Source organism: Microtus pennsylvanicus, chromosome 4, assembly GCF_037038515.1.
Source record: "Microtus pennsylvanicus isolate mMicPen1 chromosome 4, mMicPen1.hap1, whole genome shotgun sequence".
Lineage (NCBI taxonomy): Eukaryota > Metazoa > Chordata > Mammalia > Rodentia > Cricetidae > Microtus > Microtus pennsylvanicus.
In genome coordinates, this window is record NC_134582.1 from 97813756 (window position 1) to 97836985 (window position 23230).

Sequence of the window (23230 nt, forward strand, 5' to 3'; positions counted from 1 at the left end):
GGTCTCATGTAGCCCAGGCTTGCTTTGAATTTGCTATATACCCAAGACTGCCTTTGCTTGACTTCTGATCATTTCAACTTCATCAGCTAAGTGCTGGATTTACAGGTATGTGCCACCAAGCACAGACTTGTCACAACATTTATTAATCCACAGATAAATCATGAATCATGGGAGAGGGACTGGGCAAAGGTAGTGGGTTGACTCAGCAGCACCCTCTCTCAAGGAGAGGAGAACCGGCCACAGAACACAATCCCCCTTGTCTTGCAGTGCTGGATAAAGAAAAGGAAGGGGTGGTCGGCACAGAAGTAGGGGGGCATACACTTATAAACTACACTGGAGGTGGCAGCCGCAGCCTCTGTGCCCTCCTCATTGACCTCCACAAAGGACTTATGCACAACCTTGGACAGAGACAAGCCTTGCTTGGAAGATATTCCAGAAAAGTCTGCCCTGTCCTCAAAGGCATCCGTCATGCCCAGCTTGCACAGGAAGTCCTCCATATCATAATTCTCCTCCAGTTTAAACCGTGGGAGGAAAACCTCCACCTCTTCTTCATCCATCTTGTCCAGCCTCGTCCACTCTATGAATTTCTCATAAGTTATTTCCTTTTCCACCTAGAAGAGAGTTGGACACTTTAGGACAACGTTGTCACCTGGGGCACTAGAGACGATGGGGAGGCTCTACACTGCCCTGGGATGTATGGCTTTAAGTTAATGTAGTAGCCGGGAGGGGCTAGGATTCAGCTTGGTGGTGAGTGTTTGTCAAGCAGGCTCTAGGCTCTGGGTTCCACCCTTGCCTCACAAATGAATGGAAGATAAAAACATGAACATGGGAGCCTAGGAAGCCACCCCTGCAGAAACACAAATGCCACTCTTTCTCCCTCACAGTCCCATCAAGGTCTCGTGATCATTACCGTTTTCAGTTCAACGTTCTCATCTGGAAGCATGATGATCATGTTCAGCTCATTGCCAGCATAGGGAAGCAACAGAATCGCAGTGGATATCTCTTCCACGTAGGTCATCTTAAAGGAAGACTTCTTAAACATCATCTGCACAGGTTTCTCCTCATTCTGTGAAGGATGGAAAATATTAAGTTGAAGCAAGACACAATGGATACTTTGCAACCACTCTATGCCCCCAGGAGCACTTTGATAAAGCTTCCAGAGTATTTCATCAGCCTCTCAAACTTCTGGAGTAATTTAGAACTTACATGTGCCTCAAAGAATCCATTTTTTTAAGGCTTGGTCCTCAGAGTAGAGTTTTGGGAGGAAGTAGAATCTTTAAGATATGGGGCCTAGTAGGGGGTATTCAGGTCGTTGGGATGCACCAAAGGGATTGGAGAATCCTGACCTCTTTTTCCTCTCTTTCACTTTCTGTCCTTGAGGTGAACCCTTTTGCTCCCTATCTGATCCCACCATCACCAGTCAGAACTCCTATTACAGGCTTAAATCACGGTTTCATCTCATCAGGAAATGGAATCCCTAAAAATGAGTCAAATGAAGCTTTTCTCTTCTTAAATTGATTATCTCCATATCAGCTAATACAGTGTCAGGAAACTGACCTGCCCAGTCTCCAAATAAATCTGTTGTCCTTACAGGGGATCTCATTTATTCTCATGACTTTGAACATAATTCCCAAATTCACTGTTTTAGCCTGGACTTTTCCCTTAGGGCTCCACACATACATTTTACTTCCTGTCTGACTTTTTCACTTAGAAAGAAAATCCCAACTTAAGATGTCACCACAAGCTCTGTACTTTCCTTTGCAAATCTGATCTCCCTACAACTATTCTCTGTCTTAGTCAGTGTTTTATTTCTGTGAGGAATAGAACTGTAGCAAATCTAATAAAGGAAAACATTTCGCTGGGTCCTACAGGTTTAGAGGTTTAGTCCATTATCATCATGGCAGGAAGCATGGAGGTATCTAGGCAGATATGGTGTTGTAGTCAAGAGTGCTACATCTGGGTCAGCGAGCAACAGGGAGAGAGGGAGCCTCTGGGCCTGGCTCAGGTATTTGAAACCCCAAGGTGACACATTTTCCCCACCAAGGCCACACCTACTCCAACAAGGCCACATCTCTTTTTATCCAGTTCAAAAGTTTTTATTGGTTTAGAAAATACGATCCATTCATTCTGGGGAATGAAGAGCTGAGCCTAGGGATCCACCAGTAATGAGCAAGAGACTTTTAGTCAATCAGTTCTTCAAGCTTAAACCATAGACTGATCTCTTTCTCTGCACCTCACACTGAATCACTGCCATGAATGATGATTCTGCCAACCTAAATGCAAAAAATCCCCTCGAATGGTGCCTGGCTTAGAATCAGCTGGATTGGTCTCTCCCAGCATCATTTGGCCTGTCTTCACCACATTGAGCCCCTCCCAGCTCATGGCCACCACAGGCCCTGTGTTCATGTACTTCCCCAGCCCCAGGAGAAAAGGATGGCATGTCTTTCAGGTCAATGTGGTGCTGCTTCAGGTGTTTCTCAGAAGCCCGAAGGAACTTCATGGCCACTAGGCAGAACCCCTTTTGCTCGAGGCGCTTGATGCTTTTACCCACCAGGTCATGCTGCGTGCTGTCTGGCCTGATGGCCACAATGGTACACTCAAAGTTAGCCATGGTCCACAAGTTGGTTGTTCCGCCAGTGCCAGCGATGAGCAATGGGAGCAGAAACCAGAGCCAAGGCCACACCTCTTAATAATACTCCCTAAACATTCAAATATGAGTCTGAGGCCATTCTTATTTGAGCCACCACACTGTCCCTCGTAGTCCTTCTAACTGACAACACCATTACCTGTCTGTTGTAGGAATTTAGCAGAGTCACCGTATCAAGTGCAAACACTAGAACAGAATACTTGCTTCTTTCTAACTGTATCTAAAGTAAATATCAGAAGGAACAGCTGTTTTCTAGAAGGACTTTAACCTTGAAGAAGTCATGGTGGAAATCAGTGATTGCTTTCTGTGATTAATAGAGATGCTTTTCTGAAGCAGCGTTATGGCCATTGCATGATTTTAGTCACAAGACATCCCTGGCACACCTGGGGCTCCTGGATTGTTGGGTACTGCAAACAGTACACAATAAAGACAAAAGGGGAAGGGGTGTGATGCTTTCCTTCAGAAAAACATACAGATTAAATCAGGGACTTTGCTATGATGAACTTGTTTATCCAAAAAACAACTTTGTGTAACCATCAATAAATATGCCTTTGGATGGAGGGTCAAGGTTCAGTACTTCAGAGGCTGTTCTTCCTTGCTGCCAAGGCCTAAAATTCATCTTGGAGTGATCATCTTTCTTTTATCATCTCATGCAACAATGAACATATGACATCATAATGTAAATGTCTGATATACAAATATCATTCCCTTCTCACACCCTGCATCTGCCTCATTCCCATATTACAACATCGGTCCCTTTGAAATAGAATCAAAATCTGACTTTTTTAAAAAACTTCACTGTCACCACTACAGCCCTGAGGTACTGTGATGACTTTCCTTTCTTGTCACTGACCTCAGCATAGCAGCCAGAGGTTCCAGCACAAGGCAATGGTTTAACACCCCAGTATGGCAATGCTCTTGTGCAGTGGTTCTCAACCTGTGGGTTGCTACCCCTACAGTGGTTGCATACCAGATATCCTGCCTATCAGATATTTACATTATGACTTATAGCAGTAGCACAATTACGGTTATGAAACAGCGTCAGGGGCCATGAGAGATACAGCAGGTGATAACTAGTATTCAACAGGCCAACCTACCAATGAGTGGCTCTCTAATAAGGAGGCCCACCTGGTAAGGTCATGGACTTTCTGGCTGTGGAAACCAGTTTCTCCATCTGTAGTTTCTCTCATGAGTCACTTTATTTCTTCCCTAAGAACTTCATTTCTTCCTTAAGAAAACCTTTGGGTGTTTACCCACTGTGTGTGTGTTTATCTCATGAAAATGTTCCGTCTACTGGGCACATATATCTGTGGGTGATCAGGAAAATGGCTTTTCATTTGTCTGTATAATTTTGATATATAGAAAATATACTGGGACATGCTTCAGAACTGGATCTATTTGTCCCATGAGGACTGTAGACACATAAGAGCCTGCTTTGTTCCTTTTTACTCAGAGTAATGTCAAAAATTAACAATGTCTTCTCAGTCTAACACAAACTTCACACAATTAGCTAACTTCTATCTCAGAGCAAGTTTAAACTAGACTAAAAGGTTTTTGTAAATAGATCTGTAAGTCCCAGTTTCTGGCCTCTATCTTTAGAGGCCCTGTCCCTGTGCCCACCAAAGCTTGACCCCTCCCCGAAGGAGGGTCAAGGCAGCCTGCCAAAAACTTGACCACGTCCCCAGTCTATTTAAACTGCTCCCCCGGAAAGTCCCCTTGTGGCCTTCACCCCCCTCCAGCCACACTGTGGTTGCATTTGTGGCTTCCTGGTTTCCCTTGGGGCCACCCAAGAGCACGGGAATCCCATTAAACCTGGATATTCTTTAATTTGGCTTGTTGAGATTTGGCTTGTTGGGATTTTTGTGTTGGCAGAGAGCTCATGTTAGGAAAATCCCTAACAATATCAAATGTTTGAAACCTTACAACTATGTAAGGTCAGAAACGCAGATGTCCAACCAAGGTTACTAAGGAAAGCCTGCCGAATTCTTTGCTTGCCAGTCTGTTAACAAAAGATCTCTGTTAAAGCTTATCTCACTATACCTCCTGTCCGCTGGTCACTGTCTCATTTCTGTAACCTTGGACCCTTGTGTTGTCATGGCAATGGCTCACCTCCCTATCACTTGCCTTAGGAATGTGCTCTTGACCAAAAAGGAACAACTCTTGTAATTTCTTTATTGCTTCAAGGCTCCTGAAGGAGAGGAGGTTTTAGAGTAGAATAGAAAGAAGCTAAGAGAAGCAGCTAGGAGAAGTTAGAAGTAGGAAAGAGGGATTAGGATAGAAGCAGAACAATAAAGAAACTGATACAGAAAAGTATGCAGTGGAGAATTCATTTGCCCTCAAATTTTTCTAAGTCCCTTCACTTGCCATAGCATTCTCTCTGAACCCTGAGGGACACTGAGACTGGAACTTAAGAGCCCTTGTGAAAATAGCAACAAAAAAAATTTATGGATGGCAGTCACCACAACATGGGTTGTATTAAAGATTTATAGCCTCAGGAAGCTTGAGAACCACTGCTCTAGTGTGAGCATAAGTTGATAATCTTAGACCAACCTAGAATCCCAACACAAGCTTGTCCTGCTTGCACTCCCCCTCACCTCAGAACACAGAACCTCAGATCCTTATGTCCTGGTATCTGCTCACATCCATCTTCCCAGTGAATGCTTCCTTCGTATCTTTCATCCGTAAACACACCCTATACTAGCTAGTTTGATGTCAACTTGACACAAGCTAGAGTCATCAGAGAGGAAGGAGCCTCAGTTGAGAAAATGCCTCCCTAAGATCAGGCTGTAAGACATTTTTTAACTAGTGATCAATGGAGGAGGGCCCAGCCCATTGTGGGTGGTTTCATCTTGGGCTGGTGGTCCTGGGATCTATAAGAAAGCAGGCCAAGCAAGCCAGGGGAAGCAGGTCAACAACCAGCCCAAGCACAGCATCCTGCTACCTCCACTGTCTGTCTCAGTGGAACATGTCAACCACAGTGATCTTCCCTATGTTTATTTCTTATTGCTCTGCCTCAGGAAAAAAAACTTCATGTGTGTGGGCACACTCAGCCAGTTAATGCCGGGGACACAGCAGGCTCAAGTCACACCTTCTGACTACATTAGTGACAACTAGTGAGCAGCAATTCTGAGGGCCAGGCAAAATGAACACCTTACTAGAAAAAAAAAACAAAGCGAAACTGTAGTTGAACCAGAAGCGACCATGTCCTCTACCTGTCTTTCTCGGTTCTTACCATTCTTGTGATCTAAGCTAGAAACAACTACAAAATTTACTGAATATCTTGTGACCAACACAGGAAAAAGCTCTTTGCCGTCACAGTTCTCTGGCATAGCACCCTCTTCTGAAACAAAATGAACAAATGTTCTATCTTCGCCATGTCATGTCTGCCTGAGGTAGCCCGGAGCCAAGCAGCTTCCTGGCCTTGTCTCTTCTGTTATGTCCCTGGCCTGCAGCTAGAACACTTTACCAGGATGTTTGGATTGTTGATCGTGGGCCCCACACAGTTTCTGTCACAACCATGCTTGTATGCGGCTGGAGCATCCATCAGTAACAAGCAGGACTGTTCCTAAAGAAACTCTGGGAAAATGGACCTGGACTGGCTTTTGGCCATAACCCACAAGGAGTTGATCTCTGCCTTGTACAATTTCTCCCCAAATGTCTCCAGTACCTAAAGCATCCAATCATGTAATATAAAAGTAATTTAATGATTCGCTGATTTGTGTCTGTAATTCCTATTCATTTAGTAATGTGGAATATGAACAAAAATCTGTTTCAATACAAAATCCTGTGGTTTTGGTCCTGCAGCTACTGCAAGTACATTATACTGGTAATTATCATGTGCTGTTTGAACTTACCTGGCAGCTCTTTCTGGAAGAGATGTTGCCTCTCCCCTCCACCCATGTTTCCAAACCAAACATGTTTATGTCCAGTATTCTCCTAGTCTCCTGGTCTATGATCAGCTGTTTCCCTCCTGCCAGATCTGACAGGAAATGCAAAAGAGACCAAGAGTATAAACACTGTGTGTCCCTGAGAACAGTTAGAAGGTAAGCTGCTTCCAACAGATGTTTCTAGTGCTTATTCCATGATATAAAAGTACCCACAGTGGGAAAGAAAAGTTCTGCCATGGGAACCTCAGCCATGGAGAGAGAGCTCAATTGGGTTTCAGATGACTGCTTCCACTTCCCAGGAGGCTTCTACTGGGTGTTTTAAGCCCTTATTTGGTGGTGTTATCTCCATCTGTTGTTATTTAGTCTTTTACTGCAAAGCCTCACAGAGGGCACATTCTGTTCTGTCTGGGACTCTCAATGAGGAACTCTAGCTGGCTAATTTATGGGACACCCCTGCTCCACCTGCAGTTCCCTCTCTTGGAAACGCCAGCTGATTGCTTTATTTAGTAGGGGCTTTCCCAATCAATTTCTACATGATGTTTTGAGTTCCTGATTTGATGGTGGCCATTCATTCGTGCATCCATTCACCCGTCTACATCTATCTCTTGTTTTTTGTCCTTTTACTTTAACTGGCTGTTAAGCTCACTCATTCAAAATAAGAAAAATATATGGCTATTATAGCTCATTCACTAGACTGGCAACATGCATATATGGGCTGCAGTCAATCTTCACTCTAGCCACAGCCGCATCTTTCTCTACTGCAGAGATAAGAAATGAAAATAGAATAAAATATATTAGAAAGATTTCCCTCTGGATGAAAGAGCAGGAGCTCAATGGAGAGACTTCTTGCTCTCCTTCCTCCCTCTGTCCTTTTCTGTATTCACACAACATTAAGGTCCAAGCCACGGTGTAAGCATGATAAGGAAGATCCTCCTGGAATGGAGAGATGGCTCACGAGTAAAGAGCACTTGCTGCTCCTGCAGAAAACCTAGTTTCAGTTCCTAAAACCCATACACCAGCTCACAACCATTCATTTTAGAGCCCTTAAATTATGTACTCTCTGAACATCATGGGCTAGAGGTAAATGCACATATATGCATACATGCAAAACATTAATAATGCACAGGAAATAAAAATTACCTGTGTGTGTGTGTGTGTGTGTGTGTGTGTGTGTGTGTGTGTGTGTGTGAAGGCCATATGTTGAGAAAGCAGAACAACAAAGGAGAGCCCTCAGCAAGTGATATCCTCCAAGAAGGAGGTTGTTAAACTTAGAGTCTATCTTGCATACACATGCCTTTGTTTTCTTATTGTAAAGCAAAAATCTGTACCTGCCCCATCAAATCCGAACTGAATATCACTCGCTGTTACAGTGTTTACTAAGTAATGTTTATAAGCTAGCTACTATAAAACAATTGTCTCCCTTCAAAAGCAGTGACAAAAGTGGTTGACTGCTGTGTTGTCTTGTAGAGACAGGCAGGAAGTGTGGTAACAGCTTGAAGAACAGGGATATACGATGGGAGTTTTGTGGAGGACAGTGCTGGGAATACAGGGAATCGGGAAAGATGGGCAAGGTCCTGGGGTTCAAAGAGTCTTATACACTGTATGTAGAAAGTTGAGGAGTGCCACAGACCCAAATGAGTAAACAGAGAGCAGTGCCATAGATTTGTCCTGTGTGCAGACACCAGCAAGAACATAACAGGTCACAATAGCAGGGTACTGACAAGAAACTGGGGGAGCAAGCAGGTATCCAAGATGAAAAGGATGAGAGAAAAGCCCTAAAGGGTTAGCAAGGAGTCCTTGCCAAAATATTCAAAGCCATATATATGAAGCACAGGCTGCATGAGACAGCCTCCTTGTATGGTTTAGAGGCCAGTAAAGGACCAATCCCCACTCACCATGGTGACTTTGAAAGGCATTTCCTGGGTGTCCTCTTTGTCAAACTGCTTCTCCCAGTTTCCTTTGAAGTAGATGGCATTTACAAGGACCAGCAGAGTGTCTGAATTCACTGTGCCTGGAGACAGCAGCTCTGTAATTTTATCTGAACAGAAGAATTAAAAAGCCGTTGTACTAAGAGAGTTGACGGATGCATGCAAAGGGGCCACCTGCTTGAATGGTCGAGCATACATTTAAGGGAATTCACTGTCCCTTAAATATAAGTCAAGTATTTGTCCCTAAAGCAACACAACTATCACCACAAAAAAGGGGACACTTTTCAAAGGTTATAAGAAGAAGAAAAAATTAGACAAAAGAAGATATTCAGGAAATAAAAATATCGCTCTTCCAATGAATGCATAATGCATGAGTCAACTCTAGTGCAACCAGTGTAAAAAACCCTTAACACATGAGCTAGAAGGGGACCACGCATGTCTTAAAGAAGAAACTTAAAGGATTTTTATTTTTAAAAAATGGAGGGGTTCAAGGAATATAGCTCAGGGGTGAAGAGTTCTTACTGCTCTAGCAAAGGACACTGTTTCTGAGTCAAGTGTCTCCCAAATACCTGTGAGTCAACTACAGGGGATCTGATGCCCTCTTCTGACGCCCAGCGGTGAACACATTTACACACAGACACAAAGTCATAGGCATATACATAATTAAAAAGTACATCTTTAAAAAGTGTTTTGGATATAAACTCAAATCACTCAGTCATTAAAGTGTGTTCTTTGCAAGCACAAAGACCTGAGTTCAATTCCCAGAACCCACGTTAACAAATAAATCCAAACAAGTAGATGTGATCTTGCATGTCTGTAATCTCAACCCTTTGAAGGTAGGCTCAGATGGATCTGTTGGATATACTGAGCATCCAGCATAGCCTACTTGGTGAATTCCAGTCCAATGAGAGATTGTCTCATGAAAAAAAAAGGAAATGATGATGAGACGAACAGTGCCTGAGAAACAACATATATGCACATGTACTCACATGTGAACACACAGGTGGACCTGCACTGCACACACACGTGAACACACAGGTGGACCTGCACTGCACACACACGTGAACACACAGGTGGACCTGCACTGCACACACACGTGAACACACAGGTGGACCTGCACTGCACACACACGTGAACACACAGGTGGACCTGCACTGCACACACATGTGAACACACAGGTGGACCTGCACTGCACACACACGTGAACACACAGGTGGACCTGCACTGCACACACATGTGAACACACAGGTGGACCTGCACTGCATACACACACAATAATATCTGGATCAATAAACATATTAACCTCCTATCTGAGGAAGATTATATGTGTTACAAGTAACACAGAGCCCCATATATATGCATAATTTCCTGTGTCGGGCTTTTAAAAATTCAATTTAAAAGTAGATAAACAGCTATGCAGCGTTCCTTATCAGTATAAGCGACAGCTTACAATTGCAGTGTTGCAGAATAATCTTTTTGTACACTGTGAAAACTTGTCACTTGGATTGGTTTGATAAAAAGCCGAATGATCACTAGCTACGCACTATTTGGGGGGCAGAGAGGATGCTGGGAAGCAAAACAGCAGAGACATGGAGAGTCACCAGCCAGAGATGGAGGAAACAGGAAAGCAGTATGGGCATCACAGAACAAAGGTGATAAAATCACAAGGCAGAAAGTAAATGAATAGAAATGGGTTGATTTCGTTACAAGAGCTAGTTAGAACCACACCTAAGCTGTTGGCTGAGCTTTCAATAGTTAATAATAATTCTCCATGTGACGGAAAGAGCCACCTGCACTGCAGGTGAAGGAGGGCAGGGCCAACCCACCTGCAGGGATGCACTAGAACTATAGAATTTGAGCCACATTAGAGCAGGATGCTCCCAACTCGGAGTACAGACTGTTCTTCAGTCTATTCTTAAAGAAACTAAGAAAAATGAAAGGAGGCAGAGAGAGATATAAATGGGAAGGAAGGGAAGAAAATGGGGTCTGGAAAAGCAATCTAAGATACTGGGGGACATCACAGACACACTGGTTAGAGCAGGATAAATCCACACAGCATGTCAAATACTGTTAATTTATCAAAGGCAGGACAGTAAAGCTTGCATCAGTTTAGAGCAAAGATTTTTCTCCACCCTCTCACTTTGAGACCAGTCCTCAATAAGTAATAAGTGGCCCTGTTTAGCCAAGAACTCATGATATGTAGATCAAGTCTATAGACCAAATTGACTTCTAACTCACAAAGAGCCCTCTGTCTCTGTCTCTGCCCACCAAATACTGGGAATAAAATCCTACACCGCTACCCCTGGTTATAGAGCAAAGTTTCTTAAAATGGGGGTCATGATCCCACCGTGTAACCGAATGAGGCAGTAGCCAAAACATTGCAACAGTAAAAGGTATTTGAATGAAAAAGGACCAAAAATTACTTTGAAATCAAACATGTCTGGTGTATTGTGGCATTAATGGACTGCATTGCATCAGATGGATTCTCTGCAGCCATGGTTTTGAACACACACATGTGCACTGTACTACGCACCTTGACATTCCTATGACACTAACCTGCACTACCTAAAGCACTGTGGTTCAGATTCAGGACTCTGGAGTGCTGGGAACTGCAGTGTTTTCCCACACACGCTTTCTGCTCTTATACAAACAGAATGGCTTAATCATAAAAGATTATAGGCTTCTCATATTTTCCTATCATCATTCTTCAGTGAGTAAATACCAAATTATTATATGTATCTATATGGATCATGTTGGGTTGGACAAGCAATACAATCTCATTAGTACGCAAGTGTGTTTTAATCTTAATAAATAAACACATATGTATACAAAATAATTGTTTTAAGATCTTACTTGATGCTTAGTCATGTAAGAATATCTTAAGTGAAAAGAGTCACAAACAGGAAAAGTTTAAGAGGCTCCACTTTAGGGCTGGGCGCTAAAGTTCAGTAATGCAGGACTTGCCATCTTGTGCAAAGCCCTGGAGTTGATTCCTAGCATGGCAAAACCATAAAATAAAAAGCAAGTATCACTGTGGTGGTTTAAAAGAAAATGGCCCCCAAAGGGAGTGACACTATTTGATGCGAGCATGTTGGAGTGGGTGTGGCCTTATTGGAGGAAGTGTGCCCTTGTGGAGGTGGGCTTTGAGGTCTCCTATGCTTAAGCTATGCCCAGTGAGACAGTTTTCCTGCTGTCTTTCAATCAAGATGTAAGGACTCTCAGCTCTAGCACCATGCTTGCCCACATGCTGTCTTGCTTCCCACTATGACGATAATGCACTAAGCCTCTGAACTGTAAGCAAGCCGCCCCAATTAAATGTTTTTCTTTATAAGAGTTGCCATGGCCATGATCTCTTCACAACAATAGAAACCCTAACTAAGACAATCACCTTAAAAAAACAAAGAGTTGATGTTCTTCTGAATGAGAGGATAATAAGACTATTAATAGTGGCTGACCTTGACTAGGAAGTAACTCAGTAATAGAGAGCCTTCTATAGAGCATGCTCAGGGCCCTGGATTCAAGCCCCAGCTCTGAAAACAAACAGAACAGAACAACTCTGTGTTCACCTTCTGTCTTTTTGGCGACCCAGGTGTTGATGTGCTGTCGGGACTGCTCTGTGTCACCCTTAAAGTCCAGCTCTTCCATCTCTGCTTCGTAGAACTTGCGGCAGGAATCTTTAAAAGACTGAGACAGAGCAACGTGATTATACAGCCACGAAAGTGATCAGCACCAACAGCCTCCTTCCCTGCGCACAGAAGCAGGAAAGCATGAATTCAATGATGTACAGAGGCACTTGTTATTAAACAGGAGGGGAAATCAAAACTACACTCTGTATTCAACTCTTGAGTTTTAGTTTTGATTGAGGTGGGAGGGTGGTCTTAAAATGTCACAAGCTGAAAATCCTGCAGGCAGTAGCTAAGGCTGGATGAGCTCACTGGGGAAATCCTCAGATGTAGTAACTGTAGGGCCTGTAGAGTGACAGCCCCACAAGAGCTACAACAGCACCGCACAGTGTTGCAGGGAACACAGGGCATAGGGAGTCACTCTGCACCAGTCTTTCACACAGCTTCCTGTGAAAACAGAAAGCGGAAATTGGCACTATTCAAGCCTGATGTCACTTAGGGCCACAGACTGCTTCAATACAACAGGTGCAGTGTTGTATTTAATTTATTTTACTTTAAATTTTATTTTAATTGATGATTTGGATTGTGAATAGCTACATGGCTCAGCCTCCCAGTGAGCACATTACATGAGATGAGAGTGATGTTGGTGATTGCCCACAATCTGCCATGTTAGAACAGAAAATGATACAGCAGCACAAATGCGTTGGAACATGCATTATGTTGATAGCGTATAAGGGATGATAGTAAGTAATAACAGTAAAGCAATAATGAGGAAAGTAAGACTAGGGAGTCTTTCTTCCAAACTGCTCATGGTTATATATTTCATTTGTTTTTCAGGGTACTGGTTTTTATAATAGAACTTCACAATTCTCCTTAGGTGTGAGAGGGAGACAGCTTCTCAGAGGGTTCCTGTAGGTCCAGTGGGAGAACAATTAACAATGCATATTATAATCTCAAAGCTTCATTTTCTTTCTTCTACAAATACATCTGGGAGCAAATAAACAATGCATAAAGTCATATTCAATATCACATGGTTGGTGATGGCGCAGACAGGGTACAAATTAAAATCCCTCCATGAGAAAATGGCTTTTTATGCCATGAAATATGTATACTCATGACGATAAAAGGATGGCTAATCATGGGGGATGTGGCTCAGTGTTGGAGTATATGTATGCTTAGCATGTGTGAAGCCATGATTCCAACACCAACATCAGTAATAACAATAAAGTAATAATAGTGGGACAATAATAAATAATGACATAATAAATAGTAGTACAACATAAATACAAAGAACGAAAGAAACAAATTGTGAAACAATATGTATGTTCTGATAGCTGTATGCAGAAAAAATATTCACAAATAAATTTCTGTATATGCAGGAAGATAAACATCAACTCTATAGTCCTTATCCTGGGTGACATGGAGATTGGGAAATAGATTGAGGGCTGGTGCTTTGCTGACTTACTATGTGTTCTGTACAACCCAAAACAACACAAATGCACATGACCATATACAATTGCACCGGCACCCAGATAGTTGGGGACACCCAGCTCACACACTTCCTGCCGTACCACATAATTCCTCTCTCATTCATAAAAACTGGAAAGACTTACTGCTAGGATATCAAGAGTCTTTTCTCCGAAGAGCCTGTTGGCTGTTTTGAGCAAGCACTGTGTGCCAGTCTTGTTCACTTCGGTGAGAAGTGACTGGAAGCCCTGGTGGACTTCTCCACCGCCATTGCCACTGCATTTATCCAAAGAGAGTGCCTGAAATCAACAGATTAAAACACAGCTCAGCAGGCCCATCTACAGGGAATGAGTCAACACTAAGCTCATCCTCAGATTTTTACAGATCCCTGCTGCCACTTAAATAAGCACCTAAAAAGACGACAAAGTTGCTTTGAAAGTTCCCTCTCTAATGTCCTTTTTGAGACTCTGTCGTCCCTGGACTGAGCAGAAATGGACCTCCAAAAACCTCAGCTCTTCATACTCACTACTTAATATCTGGCTAAAATCATTAATGCCAACCCAACCTCTAATGGCTCAAAGCAGGCAGCTCCCGGCCTGAGACCTTGGCAGTCTCTCCTCTGCCCTTGGAACTTGGCCGGCTTTCCTACTGCCTGACTGTGCGAGTTTTATGTCAACTTGACACAAGCAAAAGACATCAATCAGAAAGGAGGGGAAACCCAGTTAAGAAAATGTCTCCAAGTCAGGCAGTGGTGGTGCACACTTTCAATCCCAGCCCTTGGGAGGCAGAGGAAGGTGGCTCTCTGTGAGTTTGAAACCAGCCTGGTCTATAAAGTGAGTTCCAAGATATCCAGGGTAGTACAGAAAAACCTTGTCTCAAAAAAGAAAAAAATGCCTCCATAAAACTGGGCTGTAAGCAAGCTTGTGCAGCATCTTTTCAGGGATTGATGTGAAAGGGCATTGTATCTAATGCCCAGCCCTTTGTAGGTAGGTGCCATACTTGGGTTAGTGATTCCAGGTTCTATTAGAAAGCCGGCTGAGCAAGCCATGTGTAGCAAGCCAGTAAACAGCATTCCTCCATGGCCTCTGTATCACTTCCTACCTCCAGGTTCCTGCACTGTTTGAGTTCCTGCTTCTACTGTCCTTGTTGGCAAACTGTTATACGGAACTGTAAGTGGAAATAAACCCTTTCCTCCCCAAGTTGCTTTTGGTCATGGTGTTTCCTCACAGCAATGGCAACCCCAAGACACCAACAGTATTCAGAGGTAATACTATTCCAGGCGTGAGTCTTCAAAGACCCAGTGCCTTATCTGTGTCCAGCTAGCCTCATGGAAAGAAGAACAAACTATCCTGCTGCTGTCAGCGTGGAAACCTCTGGAGTAGGAACTACCATACATAGTGACTTGGAAGAGAACCAGAGCTATAGCCAACAGCTGGCACCCCAGACATGAGATCAGCCTCAGGGGATCTTCCAGCCCTGCTAAAAGAGCTCTATCTGGTTCCACCCCGAGGAGAGAAACTCCTCATAAGGCCCAAGATTCCGAGAAACATTGTTAGTGTTGCTTCATGCACTGCATGTCGGCTTGGCTCGTTCTGAAACAATTGACGAGGCTCACAGCAATCCAGAAATCTAGTTCATGTTATTGACATGAGATGCACTAGCTGGCAAGGCAGGAGAATGAAGTAATGACCACTGGGGTCTGGAGAACAGGGCCCGTGCTTTGGTGTCTATGGGCAGAAGTACTTGTTTGTGGTGATAAGACATATGAGACCTTATCCCTGTGACAATTTGTTATCTGTCTAAATGATGGTGACCATATTAGGAGATAGGCCTGTGCAGGAATACTAAAATTAGAAAGAGGCCATAAGGGTGAACTCTAAGCCTGTCTGATAAGTATCATTATAAGAAAGGAGATCAGATCGCAGAAAACAGGAAATACCCAGTGAGAACATGGAGAGTAGCTGCTATCTGTAAGGCATAGAAAACCAAAATGTCAACTTCTTGGTTTTAGACTTCAGCCTGTAGAATAGTAAAAATAAAACCGTGTATTATTTAAATCACCTAACCAGTGGTGTTTGTTACATACATGTGCCTAATGACACATGTCCCCATTCCCCATTTCTGAAGAAAGGGGACAACCCCGTATCCCTCATTGTCTCCCCATGTTATTCCAGACAGATTGTCTTTGTGACTCACAAACCTCTGCACCTAAAATGCCGTACCCAGAAGGAGTTGCAGTTGCTTCTGTTCCTGACCCAATGTGGGAAGAAACTTTAGGGTCGTGGAAGGGATCAGCCCGGTGTACTTTCCTTGGAGGAAGGCTGAGGCCCATAAGGAGTCAGAGAACAGATAATGGGGGAAAGGGTGGACTTGGTGCTGAACCTTTGATGTTCCTGGCCCAAGTGATCCCCAACCTACCAACATTCACTCCACCAGCACTGATGGATCAAGGTGCTCATGCCAGGGTCCCAGCAGGGATAGCAGATACTTCCATCACATAGACCCACATCCTGATGTCACCAACAGTTGTTCATCAAGAGCAGTCACTTGGAGATTTGGATCAGCTCAACTGACACTCCGTGGTATTCAGCTGCTTACCTGAGCCATCTGGCTTGCAGTGTTTCCCTTTGCCCCCATGAAGACCATGGCCAGGCATGAGGAGATGCTCATGGGTGAGAAAAACACATTTTTAGAGCTGTCTTCACCCAGGATTTTCAAAAGATTTAAGGCAAAGGTGCCATTTGCTTCCAGGAGAGGATCCATGATAGTGAGCCTGGAACAAGGAATTAAAATCAGTATCACATAAATACAGGCTGATGTGTGGGCTGCTTCTTCACTCTCACTCACACAGTGATGCTGGGGCTCAGTGAACACGGCACACACAGCATGAAAAGTAAAGGTTACATACATCAAATGATACCGTTCTGCTGGGAGCAAGCAGGTTAACTCAGGGCCAGTGCCTTGTCTTTCTACTGTGCGAAAATCAGTAATTACATGAGGATCCAGGAGTCAGGAGAGGGGACAAGAGGCAGCAGTCGACTCTCCAGCCCACAAATCTACAAATGTAGCAGAAAAGGCAGGAAGCTTGAAACTGTAGGAGCCGGGCCTGTCTGCTCTGACATCAGCCACAAACAGTTACCAAACTCCCATTTCTGCAGCCTAACAGTCTTGGCATTCTAAGAGGCTTCCAGTGAAACTCTGAAGAGTTTGTGAGAAGATACAGAACAAGAAAAGAGGAAAGCAAGTGCCTACCAGCAAGGGAAGGGAACCCAACTCCAGCGCAAGTGAAGAGAAACAATACAACCTGGCTGTTAGCTGTGCTCAGCCTGACACAGGTGCTGAAGATATAATCCCAGGTCCCAACCCTTGAATTTACATACTCACAGCCTTTACAAACTATTTCAGCTGTTTTTTTTTTTTAATTATTGATGCTCAGAACTATCCAGTTTTGGTTAGTGAGGTTCTCTTTAAACCTTGTTTACTTTTCCTTGGGATTTTTTGGTCTTAAACATCCTGGCTTTGTAATAACAAAATGGCCTTCCCTGCGATGCTCACCTCTCTAGCACAAAAATACAACATTGCTCATCTCCTCGTTTCTGTTGATAGGAGGGTTGTGAGTGCAGCTGTAGCGACAGAACTGAGTGAAAACCCAGCTGCTGCTATTGAGCACACCAGCACCAAGCTGGGAGGCACACTTCCCTTCACTGCTCAAATGGACCATGCAATAAAGGCCATCTTGAAAGCTCCCAAGCACTTGACTCTTCTGAGACACACCGACACTCAGAGGCAGTCACCAAGCGTCCAGTACATCATTCTTCTGTTTTATTATGCAAATGTGTTACGCAACTGGTATTCTTGGACTGCGTTATTTACAGGACTCCATTTTGGATGCTTTTGCTGTAAGTGCTGCACAGCTCAGTCCCCTCCACCAGTGTCATCTGGGCTGGGCCCTAAGAACTTGCTACTTCCTGCTTCACTCCCTCGCTCTGAGGGCACATGCTGTCCAATCCGTTGATTTATTGATTTTCTGACAAGATCATTGTCCCTCCTTTCCACAGAGACCTTAGCAGTGTCTATAATAGGCCGGGTATGGTTTTTGCAGTTGAATCTTGGAGCCTTTGCTTAACTATTTACAGCCATCAGCTCTGCTGTTGAGAAGTCTGGTGGCATTTGACCCTAGATCGTCACCTTTCCTTCCCTTGTCCTGCACTCACCCCTGACTCTGAGGGACTTCTCCTTCTAAGACTGTACCTGTGGCCCCTTCTGAGCTTCTTATTCCCTCTACTGACACTGAGAAACTTCCTCCAGCAACATGCTCCCTGAAAACATCTGCAGGCCTGGCCTGCCCATCCCTCTCTTGTCTTGACCTTGTTCGAATGGCTTAAGATTGTCTCCTTGACTATTAGTTTAACAGGGCTTTCTGAGAACAAGGAGATAAAGTGCATAGGACAAACTATTTCTGTGACCAAAATAACTAAACATCTGAATGCCTAAAAATCCACATATTTTTATTCCCCCTTATTCCTCACATTTTTGGTGAAATACGTCAAAACCTTAAGTAAAATCCTCACTCATCCATCGCTCTGAATTTGAAAAGAATATATTGCAAAATAATGAAACAATTTTCATTTCCACTATGCAATATATAAATTTTTAGCAATCAAATACTCAGAGACTAAAAATATTCAGTGCATATCCCCAACACAATGTTAATCCTTATCTAATGTGAAAGTGTTCACTACTATATAAATACTATTCCTGGAGCAGACAGCACAGATCAGTGGCAAAGCCCTTGCCTGGGATATTTCAGACTCTGGGGTCAAAACTCACATTGTACAAAAATGTCATGTTACTTTCAAAAACGAAAACAATTTCTAATTAGGGACATAAACCATTATGTTTATAATTAGGGACATAAATATTAATGTTAGTATTGCACAGTTCCCTGTGCTGCTAAGAGCAGCTCAACGATCCTATTTCGGAATCATCTCCACTTGCAGCAGCGTTGCCACCTTTGGGTACTGACTTAGTTCTAGGCATTGTATGTTTGTAAGTCAGGAGTCTCCACCTCATTGTGCTTCTTGATCTCCATAAGGATAACTTCATTTCCTCACAAACTTTGACCATTTACATGCTGGTTTAATGGGTCCTTGGACTTTTGTTTGGTTCCCACCTTTCCTTTCCTGGTCGGCCAGTTTCCCAAACCATAACCACCGCCTGCTGCTCCTCTGACAATGCCCTTCTGTCAGATATGGAGAAACTGTTGATTCCAAACCCTGCTCCGATTTCATCTGCTGCTTCTGCAGTGAGCTCCTGGAGATTCACTGAACTGTAATTAGATACTTTGGACTGGAATAGGTCTGGTAGAAATTTAAATAGCCTTGTCTACGTATCTGAAGACCATTAGTTTAAATCCGAAGATACGAAATCCTCAGGTGATCAATTCTTATTATAAACATAGTAGGCTGGGCAGACTGTTAAAGGGTAAAGCACTTGCCTCACAAGCAGGAGGACAGGAGCTTGGATCCCAAGAACCCACATAAAACCCAGACAGATGCTGTAACCTCTGAATTCCCAGCCCACTGGAGGAAAAGACAGTGAATGCCCAAAGCAAGCTGGCTAGTCAAAATAGCCAAAATGGCCAGTCCTATGTTCACTAGAAGTACACAGCGGGGAAAGCATAATAAAGATGCCAGACATCAACCTTGAGACTTATGCCAAACACCCCCTCTCTGTGCGATGACAGAAGGCATAGTCGATGCCCTTACTCAGGGAAGTCCTCAAACACTAACAGCCATTCCTGTGGCCACATGCATGTGTCCATGAGCCTCAGCACTGCTCACAAATGATAGTCAGAACCCATACCACAGCTATCCACGGGAGGAAGGGGGCAGCCGTGCGTACAATGCTATCACAAGCATCGACTTCCCGGGCAATTTGAAACCAGTGAAGAGCCAAACCTCATCAGCTTCCTGACACCAAGTGAATGCTAGATTTCCATATTTCTAATTATCAAAACAGATTCAAGGAGGAAGATGGAGCAGCATGCTTGTGGCTGGGGCTGGGGGTGCGTGTGTGTGTGTGTGTGTGTGCGTGTGCGTGTGCGTGTGCGTGTGTGTGTGTGTGTGTGAGCAAGCGTCCAGTAGTCCAAGGCTGGGAGTCCATCAACAAAACAAAGAGGAAGAGAGGAAAAACAAACACACATTTCAATTTCATCTGGCACAGAAATTATATCAAAACTTTGCCTATGTCCTACTAGTCCCGCAACATTTCCCAGACATGAGTTAAATTTTAAAAAGACAGAAAAATCTGTAATTGTCCTCGGTATCAATCCTCTCAGGCATATGAATTTATAAGTTCTGAGGGTCTGGGCAACCTGAGAACAGCCCAGCCCTGTCTCTGAGACTAGGACACAGCAGCCAGTAAGAGGCCACCTGGGTAGCAAATCCTGTTGTCCCGGGCAGATTACTAGGTCCCTCTAGGTTCCCAACCCTCCCGGATTCTGATGCCTGTCTGTCACAGGGCAAATCTCAGCAAAGGGAACAGAAGGAGACCCCTCCTAACTCCACGCGCACTCCTCCCATCTGCGTGGGCGCCCCCAGCGCCCCGCCCCACAGCCCCACCGCAGCGGAGCTTACCCCGGGATCCTCAGTTCAGGCTAGCAGCTAGTTGAACCTAGCGGAGGAAGAGCCTCTAATGCCTACAGGGCAGGGCAGAGTCAGGAAGTCCCTAGTGGGAGGGGGGTGGGAGGGTGGGGGGGGGGACGACTGAGGTGGCTGTGGGCTGTCGGAGGCGAGAAAGTCTCTGCTCTTTGGTCGGGACCACGAGGAGTGCACCCACCCACTGAGACAGTGGAGCTGATCTACTGGGAGCTCACCAAGGCCAGCTGGACTGTTACCGAAATAGCATGGGATAAAACTGGACTCTCTGAGCATGGCGAACAATGAGGGCTGATGAGAAGCCAAGGACAATGGCACGGGGTTTTGATCCTATGCAATGTGCTGGCTTGGTGGGAGCCTAGCCAGTTTGGATGTTCACCTTCCTTGATATGGACGGAGGGGGGAGGACCTAGGACTTACCACTGGGCAGGGAACCCTGACTGCTCTTTGGACTGGAGAGGGAGGGGGAGAGGAGTGGGGGGAGGGGGAGAAGGGTGGGAGGAGGGGGAGAAGAGTGGGAGGAGGGGGAGGGAAATGGGAGGCTCGGAGGAGGTGGAAATTTTTTTTTTATTCTCCTTTTATCAATAAAAAAAAAAAGAATCTGCAGTAGGTCTAGTATTGGTTGCTCTGACTATATAAGCTATGAAAAAACAACGACAACAACAACAAGGAATTGAACTAAACCAGGAAGGAGCTTTTAGGACAATGACCATTAGGGGAAAATGTGCCAGCTCTTAATAGGGATAAATTAGACAGTATTGAGCAGGAATTTTAAAAGCGGGGAGGAGGCATTTAGGATTATGGCAAGAAGTCAATGCCTGCCCAGCAAGCACAAAAACAAACAAACAAAAACCAGAAGCCACCGTGGTCAACGCTGTGTCAGCCTCCACTACTCTTGGAGCCCTCAGGTATTGACATTTTATGTAAATGGCACTGAAAATTCTGACACCTCACACCTCTCCCAGGGAGCAAGATGACCTGGTGGGGAGATAGCTGGCCAGGTATAAAAGACTGTCTCTCCCCACCACCCCTGCTTTCTGCATCTTTCTCTGTGTGGTTCCTCCCCTCCCATGGGTATGTATGTTACACAGACTCACAAAGCCCAGGATGGTTTCAAGTAGCCCTAGCTGAACTTAAATGTGCTTTGTAGCTGGGTATGACCTTGAACCTTTGATCTATCTGCCTCTATCTCCCAAGTGCAGGAATTACAGGCATGTAATATGAGGAAACACGGAGCTGAGGGAAGGCCCACATGAGATCCAGAAACAATGTGGTATCTATGTACACAGACAAGACAGAGTTCTTCTGGCTCAGTTGTTGCTACTAACATGGATCCAACTGCTGCTCTCTAAAGCCCAGGACAAGACCCATCTTGAAAGCAGTGATCAACACATGGACTAGGGTACAGTGGCATAGCTTGATCACACAACCCCATCTCCTATCTCCCTACATTGTGCTTCCTCTGTTCTCCGGCAGCCGCTGCTCTGTGGTAGTGCTCTATGGCTGTGGTCTGTGGCAGTGATCTGTGGACGGCCCAGGAGAGCTTCTGTCTTCCTGCCTGAGAGGCTGAGCAGTCTGCGGTCTCCCATCTGGCCTCACCATGTTAGCCATACTCACAGGAAGCCACACAAGCTTCCTCCCCAGCTCACTATCAAATGACTTTTGCTATATACCACGAGCACACAGCTGGCTTCCAAGTAAATATCGATGTGAGGTCTCCTCACTGAGAGCTTCACATTTGATCCCAGGGCATCTCGTCTTCGCACTCTATAACACAAATGCCCTTTGACTAGCTGTCTAAGGAGTATGTGTGGGAAGACAGTTAGACCCTGGACTCTCCAGGCCTCCCTGTGCTTCAAGGCAGAGCTGGCTTTCTAGACTAATTCTCCTGCTCTTTCTTCAAGGACAGATAAGTGATGGTCTCTGACCTTCTTTGTGATGAACACGGAGTTATCTGTGGGAGGAATTGGCCAAGAGACGCCACAAAATAAGGCATGAAAACCAACAGGAGGCAGTAGTCACTCTAGCTGAACCCATGATATTGTTGTTGCCAGGTCAAAGGAAACTCCAAACTTCCCCAGATTCCAAAAGGCTGAAGGAACAGATGGCTATCGTGGTACCTATTAGCATACCAAAGTGCATGCTGGCCTCTCAGTGTCATAAGTACCTGTTTCACATTTCAGAGTGCATACTGGCATCCTGACTATTCTCAGCTGTTCTCCCTTCCCTCTTCCCCTAAATTCCCTCCAGCTCAGGAGCGTCTCTTACCCCAGTCACTTACTTACCCTCCTTAATTTCAGCTATGCTCTCTCTTTTACATACATTCTCTCTGCCTTTCTCTCTCTCCCTCCACCTCTGACTCTCCTGCACTTTCCCTTTCTCTGTCTCTGGGCTTTGTTCCTGTTTCTCACATGGCTAGGTCCAGTCTGGTGTCCATGTTCAGTATATACTTTCTCATATCTGCAATAAAAACAAAAAGCCTTCCCCTCATCTATACTAAGGAGAACGGGTCATCTATACAGTAGAGAGTCGGGGGCTCCGGGAGTGCAATTGACTAGTGTGAGGTACTGATACAGCAGAGACTCAGTGAAACAGAATACATGGAGCGCTGCATGGTGCTGGCTCCGCTGTATCAGTCGCAGGGACTTGCTGCCAGCCTTGAAGGATGTCCCGCTCTAGAACTCCAAAAGGCCCCCGAAGGCCCTTGGTCGGTGTCTCAAGCCTGCAGTTACCTTGGATTCCAGAAACAACAAGACAGCTAAACATCTTCATGAGACGTGACAAAAACCACCAAGGACCAATCTTGCGCCTCAGAAGCCAGCGCACTCAATTCTCTATGGCTTCGAGGCTGCACCTGGAACTGAAACAGATGCTGCCTGAAGCAATGAGAGCTTCCTCGAGGCGACTTTCAGAAGCAGACTGGAGCAACTGGCCTCACCCAGGCCAGAACTGATAAACTATGTGGCCCTCTCATCCTCCTGATTAAATGGGGTTCATGTCAGTCCCCTGAAGAGGAACT

General features: G+C 44.7%; 1 protein-coding gene and 1 pseudogene across 6 annotated transcripts; both read right to left on the reverse strand.

The window, feature by feature from the left end:
- Positions 1–122: 122 nt before the first annotated feature.
- Positions 123–20281, reverse strand: LOC142848209 (serpin B6-like). Of its 6 annotated transcripts, none has more exons than XM_075969948.1 (7): positions 20191–20281; positions 16151–16325; positions 13699–13851; positions 12029–12146; positions 8430–8572; positions 911–1066; positions 123–611 (listed from the first exon to the last, which is right to left on the reverse strand). In XM_075969948.1, the coding sequence occupies exons 2-7, from the start codon at positions 16313–16315 to the stop codon at positions 219–221; spliced, it is 1128 nt and encodes a 375-aa protein (XP_075826063.1). In that variant the 5' UTR covers positions 16316–16325; positions 20191–20281; the 3' UTR covers positions 123–218. The 6 variants fall into 6 exon arrangements, with proteins under 6 accessions (XP_075826063.1, XP_075826064.1, XP_075826065.1 ...); XM_075969949.1 differs by having other exon boundaries at positions 12029–13072; positions 20191–20249; XM_075969950.1 differs by having other exon boundaries at positions 12029–12994; positions 20191–20242.
- LOC142848798 (nucleoside diphosphate kinase B pseudogene) lies at positions 1101–2611 on the reverse strand (annotated as a pseudogene).
- Positions 20282–23230: the final 2949 nt, after the last annotated feature.